Source organism: Salvelinus alpinus, chromosome 9 (genome assembly GCF_045679555.1).
Source record: "Salvelinus alpinus chromosome 9, SLU_Salpinus.1, whole genome shotgun sequence".
Lineage (NCBI taxonomy): Eukaryota > Metazoa > Chordata > Actinopteri > Salmoniformes > Salmonidae > Salvelinus > Salvelinus alpinus.
Window position 1 is genome coordinate 62,263,728 of NC_092094.1, and position 14,293 is coordinate 62,278,020.

The 14,293-nt window shown below is 40.3% G+C and overlaps 1 protein-coding gene across 1 annotated transcript in view; it reads right to left on the reverse strand.

Annotated features, from left to right (window-relative positions):
• Positions 1-1,098: 1,098 nt before the first annotated feature.
• th (tyrosine hydroxylase) overlaps positions 1,099-14,293 on the reverse strand; it is a 32,799-nt gene continuing 19,604 nt past the window's right edge. The window contains exons 9-13 of the mRNA XM_071326864.1: positions 7,488-7,557; positions 7,187-7,243; positions 6,849-6,944; positions 5,872-6,005; positions 1,099-3,391 (exon numbers count right to left, since the gene is read on the reverse strand). Coding sequence (XP_071182965.1) covers positions 3,232-3,391; positions 5,872-6,005; positions 6,849-6,944; positions 7,187-7,243; positions 7,488-7,557 — 517 coding nt within the window. The 3' untranslated portion in view covers positions 1,099-3,231. The remainder of the gene's footprint in view (positions 3,392-5,871; positions 6,006-6,848; positions 6,945-7,186; positions 7,244-7,487; positions 7,558-14,293) is intronic.

The window sequence follows — 14,293 nt, forward strand, 5'->3', positions numbered from 1 at the left end:
CAAATTTTTAAGAAGAGAAATTTTGGAAATGGACAAGATTTTGCCATAATTATGACTTTGTGTCTGTGTTAACTAGTGATGACCAGGGGAAATGCTTTTGCTGACAGAGGACATAGCCTGATGACAAATACTTTACTCAGTAAGGTCACTCCCATAGAATTCTATGGCCACTCCCACTAAGGCCAACTTTAAATGGTTGATATCCCAGGCTTATATGTGTTGTGTGCACAAAAGCCTTATCCAAATCAACTTACAGTCATGCGTGAATACATTTTTATGTATGGGTGGTCCTGGCAATCGAACCCACTATCCTCGTGTTGCAATGCTCTACCAAGATGCATGACAAGGTTATACATGCTTTGTGACGCCTCGATGTAATACGATTTATAAGCCTTTATTGAGCAGTGCTTACGCCACCCTTTATAAAGCACAGGTTTATGTCATATTTGACGTAGTGGTTGATGTCACATTTATGCTCAGTTGTGGGTAATTATATAAAAAAATATTTTACAAAGTTTAAACTGTTGAATTTTGTGAAGAATATTGTTATAGACTCTGTTTTTATAGTTTATTCACCGTTAGTCAGCAGCTCTACACTAAATCAGTTTCTCTGGGTGTGCGCCAGCTCATGCTTTTGATTAGAATACTGTTCAATCAAAATCAATAGCCTGACTATTTCTTGTTGAAAAGAGTCTCATAAGATATCCTACTGGTAATGAGAAATACAAGTGAGTCAAAATTCTGACATCCAGCCCCCATCTCCCTTAATCTGCATCGGAAGCACACGTAAAGGAGCTGCGACTCACCAAATGTTTCAGAGAAAACAAGTTATGATATTGCATACATTTGATCAAATGCTTGCAGCCAAACAAACCAATAATACTGTCCGCATCTTGTTCTTTTCCTGTGTTTTGTTGGTATGTGTGACGTTTATTTATTTAATAAAATGTCATCATAATAGCCAGATTAAATTTGAGAGGAATAGTCAGAGCGATAGTCAATATACTAGAAAATGTACTGTATAGGTGTGTATTTGAGGAATCACGTTTTCTTTGAGATTATTGAGTCAGGAATGGACACCAAGAGGTAATGCTAATGTCTGATTATTTCTTTTTTTTATTGATATTTTTACAGAGAATGTGCTATCATAACTTCCTCACTGGGCAAGCATAAATATATGTATATAACATCGGATACAGTTCTTTATTTTTATTCTGCTATTACATCGCAACAAGCACAATGCTTACAATTCACAGAAAATAGTTATACCACAATAATGTATTTTTTATTCCAAACAGGGTTTGTTTTGGATGACTTCAATATTTTCCCTGGTTCAATATTACAGTAATTTACATAAACATCCTTTTTTATCATTATACCATGTCCAGTTTCCCTGCTTTTATTACATTCATCATTTTACTGCTTGGATTTTGTAATTTTCCTAGCGTTTTACATATTTTGTTGAATTCATACCAAACTATTAAAGTGAGGTGAAACTTTGCATTGAGACTTTTGTTTGAAAGCATAACACACGTGAGTAGCAAGCCACAACCTTGCCTTAACCCTACATTAACTCTGCATTTTAGCCCTATTCCTTGTTCACAAAATTAAAATTTTTCGCATTTTGCGCCATTTTAAAATAATTTGAGATTGAAGTGACATTCTCACCCCTCTGTATTTATTTGGACAGTGAAGCTTAAACTATTAATTTGTCTCTATAATCTATAATCCAGCATTTTGGATTTGAGATCAATTGTTTTATTTGATGCAACAGTACAGAACGTAACATTTTATTTGAGGGTTTTTTCGTGCACTTTATGTATCAAGTCCCAACATTTGAAGGTGTCAAGTATTTGGACAAATTCCCTTGTAGTCTATTATAGTAGTCAAAAGTATAGTAATTGGTCTCATAGTCCTAGCATGCAATGCCTACACTGTACATCAAGCTTGTGACTCTACAAAGTAGTTGGATACATTTGCAGTTTGTTTCGGTTGTGTTTTGGATTATGCTGTGCCCAAAAGGAATGCATGGTGAATAATGTAGGTTGTGTTTAAAACAGCTAGCCCATGGCTGATCTTTTTTCCACTAATTTGTCTTTTGACCAAATCAAAATCAGATCTTCTCTCATCAGATCTTTTTCAGACCTGATCAGATTCGTCAAACGCAGCCGAATGGTTCATTTTGGAATCCCTTTTCTTGTAAATAAGAATAGAATATGTTTATGAACACAACATTAATGTGGATGCTACCATTATGGATAATCATGAATGACTACTGAATAATGATGACTGAGAAAGTTAGAGGCACAAAGATCTTACCCCCAAAACATTCTAACTTCTCATCATTAATAACGGGAGTTTTCTGGTGGCGGGGTAAGATATTTTTGCCTCGTCATTATTCAGGATTCATTCATGATTATCCGCAATCATGGTAGCATCTACATTCATTTAGAAGTGTTCAGAAAAATATTATATTCTTATTTACAATAAAAGTGACTCCAAAATGACACAATATATTATTCACCATATTCACCATTCAGTTCCTTTTGGGCACAACGTAATCCGAAACACAACCAAAACAAACTGCAAATGTATCCAACAAGTTTGTAGAGTCACATGCTAGGAACATTGCATGTTAGGAAAATGGGACCAAATACTAAATGTTTGACTACTTTAATACACTATAAGTGAATTTGTCCGCATACTTATGACACCTTCAAATGGGCCGACTAGATACATATAGTGCTTTCATTTCTAAACGGTAAAACAAATATGTATGAACATACCCTCAAATAAAAGGTGACATTCTGTGTTGTTGCCTCATAAAACATTCGATCTCAAATCCAAAATCCTGAAGTATAGAGCCAAATTAAAAGTTTTAGCTTCACTGTCCAAATAAATACGGAGGTGAATGTGTACAACATTTGAGATGAACGCAGTCTCCACCAATGGAGGAAAAGTGCCTTTAAAAGCCTCATTGTCTACTATGCGCGATCAGATTGAATCCTGACTTCAGTAAGCATGGGTACTGGATAATGCCCACCCACCTGCACAACATATCTTAGAGACATCACCAGATCAAATAAACCAAACAAGTCCAGCGAGAGGTTTCACGGTCGTCACTTAGCCAGCCACATAAAGCAACTCATAAAGCACAAGAGAACAATGGTCCATGTCACACGTCAAAATGGCACAGAGTGGGACCAGCAGCAGTAGCGGTGTTGTTGTACATCATGCGAGCACGTTGAGGGCATCTGTGAGCATCTTCAGCTCGTCCTTGACAGACTCCAGGCCTCCTCGGATCTTCAGGGGATTGTCCAGGACCTCTATGCTGTAGGTGTAGGGGTCAAACCGCACAGAAAACGGCCTCTTAATTCCGGCCACATACGATCTGTCCGGAAAAACACAAGGCAAATATAAAATGTATAGAAAGTCTAATATCTATTGATTGGTCAATGTCTGTCTGTCTGTCTGTCTGTCTGTCTGTCTGTCTGTCTGTCTGTCTGTCTGTCTGTCTGTCTGTCTGTCTGTCTGTCTGTCTGTCTGTCTGTCTGTCTGTCTGTCTGTCTGTCTGTCTGTCTGTCTGTCTGTCTGGACTGCCTACAGTTCAATGACAACATTCTTATTGTATCATGCACCTTTTCTTCAGTAGAGGCCAACTACAAGAAACATGAATTCAATATGCATTGAATCACAGAAAACTGATTTGCATTGCACTGCAAATACATATTAACCATCTACAGTCTAAGCCTCTAGAGGGCGATATCGACTAACCAAACATATGGAATTGTTTTAAGTTAGTAATAACATGGACCATTTAGCTGATTTAGAATTTTAGGACACCTGTAGGTATAAAAAAATATGTAATTTTTTTTATTTATTAAATATTACATTTGGCCTTACTGCTATTAGACCATAGAAACCCACCGAATAACACACAAATACATGGCAAATAAGAGAAGCAAAAAATATTTGGGGTCACTTACAAATGTCCTTGTTTTTGAAAGAAAAGCAAAAAATGTTGCCCATTACAATAACATAAAATTGATCTAAATACAGTATAGACATTGTTAATGTTGTAAATGACTATTGTAGCTGGAAACAGCTGATTTGTAATGGAAGATCTACATAGGCGTACAGAGGCCCATCATCAGCAACCATCACTCCTGTGTTCCAATGGCACGTTGTGTTAGCTAATCCAAGTTTAGCATTTTAAAAGGCTAATTGATCATTAGAAAACCCTTTTGCAATTATGTTAGCACAGCTGAAAACTGTTGTCCTGATTTAAAGAAGCAATAAAACTGGCCTTTAGAGTAGTTGAGTATCTGGAGCATCAGCATGTCACGTTCCTGACCTGTTTTCTGTTATTTTTATATGTGTTTAGTTGGTCAGGGCGTGAGTTGGGGTGGGCATTCTATGTTTTGTGTTTCTATGTTTAGGTCACTTGTAATTAGCCTTATATGGTTCTCAATCAGGGACAGGTGTTTGACATTTCCTCTGATTGAGAACCATATAAAGGTTGGCTGTTCACAATGTTTGTTTGTGGGTGATTGTCTTCCGTGTCTGTGTATGTTGCACCACACGGGACTGTTTCGGTTTGTTCGTTCGTTTGATGTAGTCTGTTCCTGTTCGTGAGTTCTTCGTGTCTTTATGTAAGTTCCATGTTCAGGTTTCGTCTACGTCGTTTTCTTATTTTGTAGTTTGTTGAAGTGTTTTCGGTTTTCGTCTGTACTTTAATAAACTTTATTATGTATTCACAACCCGCTGCATTTTGGTCCTCCGATCCTTCTCTCCTCTCCTCATCCGAGGAGGAGGAAGAACTAGACATTCGTTACACAGCATTTGTGGGTTCAATTACAGGCACAAAATGGCCGGAAACAAAGAACTTTCTTCTGAAACTCGTCAGTTTATTCTTGTTCTGATAAATGAAGGCCATTCCATGTGAGAAATTGCCAAGAAACTGAAGATCTCGTACAACACTGTGCACTACTCCCATCACAGAACAGCACAAACTGGCTCTAACCAGAATAGAAAGAGGAGTGGGTGGCCCTGGTGCACAACTGAGCAAGAGGACAAGTACATTAGAGTGTCTAGTTTGAGAAACAGACGCTTTACAAGTCCTCAACTGGCAGCTTCATTAAATAGTACACGCAAAACACCAGTCTCAACGTCAACAGTGAAGAGACGACTCCGGGATGCTGGCCTTCTAGAAGCTAGCAGGTAGATCAGGTTTGAAAGCAAAAACTGATGTTAGTTGGTAAAATAATAAAACTAGTGTGAGACCGGACTATACGGCTTAAACGTGTGCGCTTGTGTGTGTATGCATTCGTGTGTCAATGGCCGTGTCTGAAATCTGTCTTGCCTACTACTTACTAAAACTACATGCTGTGTACTTCAGTGGAGGCTGGTGGGAGGAGCTATAGGAGGACAGGCTCATTGTAATGGCTGGAATGGAATTAATGGAAGGTATCAAACACATCAAACATATGGAAACCACATGTTCGACTCAATTCCATTCATTTATTTCCAGCCTTTACAATGAGCCTGTCCTCCTATAGCTCCTCCCACCAGCCTCCACTGGTGTACTTATAGTACTACATACTATTTTGCATGTACTGTTTAATAAAAATGTATTCAGCAAACAACAAATATCAACATTCCACTCATCCATACTGAGAAGGCATCATCTAATGCGCAATCGCGCTTCCTCAATACTGTGCAGTGAATTCTACTTCATGAAAAGCCAAAATGAGTATGACATCCTGGCATACTACATTTTCTAAATGTATATTTTTGCATACCAAAAAAGCCTACTATTTAGCCTACAAGTATTGGTATTCTGACACGGCCTATGTGTGTCTGGTTCGTTACCTGAGTTTCTCTTTGGCATCTGTGAAGCTCTCAGAGACAAAGTATACAGACTGGTAGTTCTGGTCTTGGTAGGGCTGAATGGCAGCAGCCTCTGGGTCAAACTCCCTCCTCTCTGGCTCATCTGACAGAGCATGCTGGGCAAGACAGGGGGAGAGTGAGAGAGAGAGAGCGAGAGCGGGAGAGAAGGGGGACGGGGACGGGTGGTTAATGTCTGGATGTCTGGATATTACTGTAATTCAACATTTAATGGAAAATTTGGTTAGGGGAGGTTTATTCTGTTCCATTATATTGTTTATACGGTGGCTTATCTCTAAGATGAACCTCTTAAGGATCTGACCTTTTTTTTTCGCCTAAAATGACATACCCAAATCTAACTGCTAACTGCTCAGAACCTGAAGCAAGGATATGCATATTCTTGATACCATTTGAAAGGAAACACTTTGAAGTTTGTGGAAATGTGAAATTAATGTAGGAGAATATAACACATTAGATCTGGTAAAAGATCTTTGAAAAGCAAGAGAAAGGCCACAATGTATTATTCCAGTTTAGGCACAGTTTAGATTTAGGCCACCCGATGGCAGCAGTGTATGTGCAAAGTTTTAGACTGGTACAATGAACCATTGTATTTCTGTTCAAAATGTTGTATCAAGTCTGCCCAAATGTGTCTAATTGATTTATTGATACATTTTCAAGTTCATAACGGTGCACTCTCCTCAAACAATAGCATGGTATTCTTTCACTGTACTGGCTACTGTAAATTGGACAGTGCAGTTAGATTAACAATAATTTAAACTTTCTGCCCATATCAGATATGTCTATGTCCTGGGAAATGTTCTTGTTCCTTACAACGTCATGCTAATCACATTAGCGCACATTATCTCAACTGTCCCGTGGGGGTGGTCACCAATCCCGTAGAGGTTTTAAGATATGGTATGATTTTAGAATGGAGAGAGAAAGAGAATACTCCATGTACTCACCACTAGCTCTCCATATGAGGAGAGGAGTCCTGCCCCGTAGGCTTTCACAATGCCACCCTGTTTACACAGACCAAACTCCACCGTGAACCAGTAGAGCTGAGAGACACACACACACACACACACACACACACACACACACACACACACACACACACACACACACACACACACACACACACACACACACACACACACACACACACACACACACACACACGACATGCATTCTAAATTAGTCATGTTTCCACAGCTTCACACTTCATATGTTTTGCATGTGTGGTAGGAAGCAAATAAGGAATCAGGAATAATCCAAGCCATGTTGCAACAACAAAACGTACCGTTGACAGTTTCTCAATATCTTCTTCTGAAGCCCCCAGTGAAGCAAGACCGATGTTCTACAAGACACATGTGATCTCTGTTAGTAAAGCATGGCAGAGTATCATCTTTGGTTCATGGTATGTATACAAGGCAGACAAGAGGCTGATGGGTAGACAGCTCAAGTCAAGGTGCAGACCAGAGGCCCAACTCTCTTTCATTTTAGAACGGCTCCTTTTCTAAATGTTACTGGGTTAAAAATGTCCATCTTCAGAATCAATACATCAGAATCAATAAAGCCAATAAAGCCACAGAATTTGTCACCTGAGAAAACTGGGCGAACACCCGGTCAGCCAGAATGGGGACATGGCCCAGGAGCTCGTGCACACAGTCCCTATGGCAACATCACAAAAATAATGAGATGATGAAATGCTAAATGCACACAGTCACACAGGAGATGGAGACAGAGAGTGAGAGTGAGAGTAAGATGCCCAGTACATATTTCCTACAGTTATCATACAGAAAGTGCATGATGCTGTCTCTATCTAAGAAGGTGCAGATAAGGAAGAGAGAGGTATGGAAAGAGAGAAATACATGATACAGGGACAGAGAGCTGTTTGGACTGCAGACCTGAGTTGAAATACTATTTGAAATATTTCAAAATACCTTGTAAGATATGCATAATAAGTCATAGAATTGCAGAATTGCAGGAAATTGTAGGAGGACCCCCCCCCCCCCCCCCACTGACAAGCGGTTTCGACTCACTATTCACATTTGAGGTTTGGTCCAACAGAAGGTCTAACCAAATTATTCATAATGTGTTTCGGTGTCCATATTATGGACACCTGAACACATTGAGATATTATTTTACTGTAATAGAGGAGAACTTTTCTAACAATCCCCTTTCTTTGTCTCAAGTCCTCAAATTGCACGCAGAGCAGACACTACTAAAACAGTAGTATCAATGAACATTGATTCTGGAAAGTGTATGCTCAGTACTACATACCACTAGCAGGATTCTATCCAAAGACTGTCGTACTAGCTGTCTAGTCTGTGTTTTATAAATGTGCAATAAGCATAAAACACAATTATATAAGGAATTGGCAACACATTCTCATTCTGAGAAATAAGGCAGGCCACTCGATTTCAACATGAACAAATGCTGTTCAAACAGTTGGAGACGGACAGAAGGGTGTGTTCATAACAATTCAACTGTTCTGCCTTGTTAGCTAGCAAATAGATACACGTTGGATAAACTTGAAATAAAAAGAGTAGCTGGCTGCTCACTAGCACGTGGGCTTGTACTTGAGAGATTGTTGATGAGACCTGGGTTAATTTTCTATAATGCCTACAAGAAGTTAGTCATTATTAGTGAATTTGCATTATGAATGGTTTTGGTATTTGTTTTACAAAATGGTATTGTCATAGACAGACTTGAAAGTCAGATCAGTTTTCTGCCCTATCTAACTCTAACCCCACATAAGGGACGCATGTGGCAGCTCCCTTACGATTGATGAGGATTTTCATAGGGAAAATGGACGGTCCCTAACTAGACGTCCACAGGTGCTATTACAATAGACAGACGGCCTCAGGTCGCACCCTAAGGCCTGGTCTCCGGGAAGTAAAAAAATAAAGTGACCAGGACACTCGGTTTCCGAGATATACATATTATTATAATTTTTTTAATGTAATGCTGTACTGGAAAATTCCACCAGATGGCGACTGACTGTATATGGCAAATAGACATTTCATAATCAAATGGACATGGCCGTTTCTTGTAAATGGAACAGACTTCAAAGACGAAACTCAGTGAGCATAGGGGTGGCCAAATGTACTTTTAGCCCTGAAATAAGTTGGCGTCGAGGCCACAACGCTCACAACTTCTTATGGCTGGGGGCAGTGTTGAGTAGCTTGGATAAATAAGGTGCCCAGAGTAAACTGCCTGCTACTCAGGCCCAGAAGCTAAGATATGCATATTATTAGTAGATTTGGATAGAAAACACTCTAAAACTGTTTGAATGATGTCTGTGAGTATAACATAACTCATATGGCAGGCAAAAACCTGAGAAAAATCCAACCAGGAACTGGGAAATCTGAGGTTTGTAGGTTTTCAAGTCTTTGCCTATCCAATATACAGTGTAAAACTTGGTCCGATTGCACTTCCTAAGGCTTCCACTAGATGTCAACAGTCTTTAGAACCTTGTTTCAGGCTTCTACTGTGAAGGGGGAGAGAATAAGAGCTGTTTGAGTCAGGTGTCTGTCAGAATGCCATGAGATAAATCTCGCGCGCAGCCGTGAGCACGAGCTCTGTTCCTTTTCCTTTCTCAAGACAAAGGAATTGTCCGGTTGGAATATTATTGAAGATTTATGATAAAAACATCCTAAAGATTGATTCTATACATCGTTTGACATGTTTCTACGAACTGTAATGGAACTGTCGTCTGAACTAAGTGCTTGCGCCTTGTGAATTTGGATTTGTGAACTAAACGCACAAACAAAAAGGAGGTATTTGGACATAAATGATGGACTTTATCGAACAAAACAAACATTTATTGTGGAACTGGGATTCCTTGGAGTGCATTCCGATGAAGATCATCAAAGGTAAGTGAATATTTATAATGCTATTTCTGACTTCTGTTGACTCCACAACATGGCGGGTATCTGGATGGCTTGTTTTGGTCTCTGACCGTTGTACTCAGATTATTGCATGGTGTGCTTTTTCCGTAAAGCTTTTTTTGAAATCTGACACAGGAGGAGGAGAAGTATATCTTTAATTCCATGTATAATACTTGTATTTTCATCAACATTTATGATGAGTATTTCTGTAAATTGATGTGGCTCTGCAAAATCACCGGATGTTTTGGAAGCAAAACATAAGAACATAAGAACATAACGCGCCAATGTAAACTGAGATTTTTGGATATAAATATGAACTTTATCTAACAAAACATACATGTATTGTGTAACATGAAGTCCTATGAGTGTCATCTGATGAAGATCATCAAAGGTTGATTAATTTTATCTCTATTTCTGCTTTTTGTGACTCCTCTCTTTGGCTGGAAAAATGGCTGTGTTTTTCTGTGACTAGGTGCTGACCTAACATAATCACATGGTATGCTTTCGTCGTAAAGCCTTTTTGAAATCGGACACTGTGGTGGGATTAACAAGAAGTTTATCTTTAAAATGGTGTAAAATACTTGTATGTTTGAGGAATTTTAATTATGAGCTTTCTGTTGTTTGGATTTGGCGCCCTGCACTTTCACTGGCTGTTGTCAAATCGATCCCTTTAGCGGGATTTCAGCCGTAAGAAGTTAATCCACATTTTGTGGGATTAAAGGTCAAAAATGGTAATACAGCAGTAATTTGACCGCTTCACGTCAAAGTACATGAACCTACGCTGTAAGGAAAAATAGAACCAGCCATTTATCTATTGTAGTTTACGAGAAATCGTACAACGCCCATTTCATGATGCTAAAACAAATTTTTATTTTTATTTTTTTGTTATAGATCCAGTTGAGGTGTGTTAAGGCGAATCCGTCAACATGGAGTGAGGTGTGTTAAGGTGAATCCGCCAACATGGAGTGACACACTGTGGGGCTTACAGACACACAGAGCCTGTGTTCGCACCATCAAAGAACAGTCAGAACTAGAGCTCTGATACTTTATAAACCTGTTCTAGGGCTTAAGTCGGTAGCGCACGGTGAGTTATGTGGCTCTAGAAGGTTCTCAGACCGCGAAACAGCCTCGTCCATTTGCAATACCTTCAATACATTTTTAACGTCGTGAAAATGACAACATTTAGAAAAGTCCCAGAATCACAAGACTAGGTGCATTGAAACCGCCTCGGCCCATAGAGACGGACCCTACAAGCACTAATTAAGGTCTCTGCTCGGGCTCCGAATGACCTATCGAGCCAAAACTCAGGATTCGGGGTTGCCTCAGCTAGGCCTACACATAATGTCTGAACTGGAACCACAGCTAGAACGTAACTACGTGTTTTACGTTTTTTATGGTTTAAACAGAAGGCGCTGTGTGAATTTTGGGCCGGCTCTAAAATATGTGATATTTGGCTTCTAAACGAGTTGGACAAAGTGGGTTTGGTGACAGTATGTATCAGTTTGGTGTCAGTATGATATCTTATTGACTGATGGATGGCTGACTTTATGGCTGACTTATTGTCTATTTCCAATAAGTTTAAACAGTGATGAACCATCACCAAATGGACAGGCTGAAATCACACACAAAGGGTTGGCAAATGGCCTCACCGTAGTCTCTGGGATGTGCCGAGTTTAACGAGGTGCCCCACTTGCCGGTAGCTCGCTTGGTCTGACCGCAGCGACTGTGCAAAAAGTAGGCCCAGAATGAAGCCTGACAATTAGTGATTTCAACATGCTTTTGACATATTGTGGCCTCTGGGTCACACAGAAACACACCGTTTCGATGGGGTCGTCGGGGAGAGGTTGGGGTGGATAAGCCACAGAGTTATTCTAGCTGCGCTCGCAGGTTCATGTAGTTTGACACATCCGAGTTTCTCCCTAAGGATAACATGGGTTTACAGGTTATGCTCTAACTTTCTGCCACATTAAATACATGCTTAATCATTTGGACAAGTATCCTGCCTCTATTGTATTGTGTTTTAGAGAAAATGGGGGTCATGTTAGCAGTAACTGCATAAAGTTACTGTGAAACCAAGGTAAATAAAAGCAATTTTTCTCAATTCCACGCTATGAGCAGTTACTGCCTTTTTGCTTAGTAGGGCAGTATTGCAAAAAAGCAGGTTCAACTATTTTGATGAAATAATGACATTATTATTGGGTCTTATGGTTGTGGAAGGCTTATATTTAGCCTAGGACTAATTTCACAAGCCCTGAATTCATTAGATTATTGCTGACTGTTTGAAATGCAGTGTATCTGACCTTTAATTGTACAGAAAAGCTTATTTAAAGAAACCCCCAAAAATTGAGATACACAGTTTATTAGGTAAAGCACCCCATTCACGAAAATGAGTCACGTGGCCGTGGCTTGCTATATAAAGCAGGAAGACAGGCATCGAGGTATTCAGAGACTGTTGGGCAAAACGAGTGACCTAAGCAACATTGAGTGTGGTATGATCGTCAGTGCCAGGTGTTCCGGTTTCAGTATCTCAGAAACGGCCGGCCACCTGGGCTTTTCACGCACGACAGTGTCTAGGGTTTACTGACAATGGTGCGACAAACAGAAAACATCCAGTCAGTGGCAGTCCTTTGGGCAAAAACAGCTCGTTGATGAGAGGTCAAAGGAGAATTGCAAGGGGGTATGCTCCAAAACGTTTTGTGTGGGTTCAAGTCCCCTACGCGACTCGAATTAGAAAAACCATCTCCTGCTGGTCCTCGAGTCAAATAATGCATATGTGATGTTTGTAGATCATTTTAATAATGTATGTACAAGGTTGTACAGTTAAATGTACACGTCTGTGCAATATATGTAATAAACATGATTATTAACAGTGTGTCTACAGGGCTGAAGAAAGATGCCTCATTAAATGTATTATTATTGTTCATTATCAAGGTGTTGCACTTCCCTTTGCAACACAATAACACAAATGTAATTGTACATAAAAAAAATTGAATAATCTGATCTGGGATTCAAACCCTTGCCGCAATCTACGAAAATTATCAGGAGCTTGGCTCACTACACAGTGAGCTATTTAACCAGTCATTTAAACACATGTGATTTAGTAACTTTGATCAGCAGAACTTCTGTTTGGAACACTTTCATGAAAAACTGTTAGATCCCGTCCAACTACAGAACGTCAACGTTTTTAATTTGTTACATTATAGTTAGTCGCATGTCATTTGCGGCATGCATGATCTTGAGCAAAGTCATTATAGCCTATCATTTCACTTCCCCTGTGAGAACCATGAGCACAGGTTTATTTGTCTTTGCTGTACCACAGTCGAAACCTGACAGCAGACTACCTAACAAAGGTTGCACTGTATGTCAGGTTTTGGCCAGGACTGTTCTGTTTTTTTGTCACTAGATGTCCCCATTGCACCTTTTTTGTACCTTTTGTTTTTCCCTTGTTCTAATTATTGTTTGCACCTGTATGTCGTTCCCTTGTTAGTATTTAATCCCTGTGTGTTCCTCAGTTCCTTGCTCAGTGTTTGTATGTTAGCACCCAGCCCCAGCCCAAGCCTTGTTGTGAACATATATTTTTCTCTTGTTGGATTTTCCAGAGGTTCTCTGGTTTTGTTCTTTTGTATTTTGGATTAGTCTTTTGAGGTTTGTTTTTCCCTTGCTGTTTTTACCACTTTGTGGATTTTCTTTGTATTTTGGAAGATATCTATTTTTTATTAAACCACCATCTCTAGTACTGCTGTGTCTGCCTCATCTTCTGGGTTCTGCCGATTTAGTGACTGTTTCTCGCACCGGGTCGTGACAGAAACACTGAGCCATTAAAATGAACCCAGAGGCAGCCAGTACCCAGGACTTTTTTCCCATGCTGTCCCACCACGAGGGGACTGTCCAACGTCACGAAGCTGCTCTGGTTCAGCAAGAGGCCTTAATGGCTGGACATTCTCAACTTCTATCGGAGATGATGACTTCCATAAAGCAGATTTCTGATCAACTTTCTCCTGCAACCGCTTCTGCTCCAGTTCATCAGATTCAAGTGCCCGTGGCAGTTAACCCCCTGGCTGAACCTCGTCTGCCGCCTCCCCAACGGTTCTCAGGTGATCCGAGTGGTTGTAAGGGGTTTTTCACCCAATGTTCTCTCTCCTTCGAGCTGCAACCCTCGTCATTTCCCACCGACCGGTCCAAGATAGCATATATCATCACCCTGCTGTCGGAAAAAGCCCTAGCCTGGGCTACTGCTGTGTGGGATGCCCAAAGTCCCTGCTGTGCCAGCTACTCTACCTTTGCTGAAGAATTCAAGCGAGTGTTTCAAGGTCCTACCAGCGGTCCTGACTCAGCCAAACAGCTCCTGACTCTCCGCCAAGGTCGGCGCAGCGTGACGGACTATGCCATCCAGTTCCGCACGGTGGCAGCAGCGAGTGGCTGGAATGACGAGGCGCTCACAGTGTGCTTTTTGAAGGGTCTTTCCGACACCATCCAAGATGAACTGGTCACTCGGGAACCACCGGACAACCTCG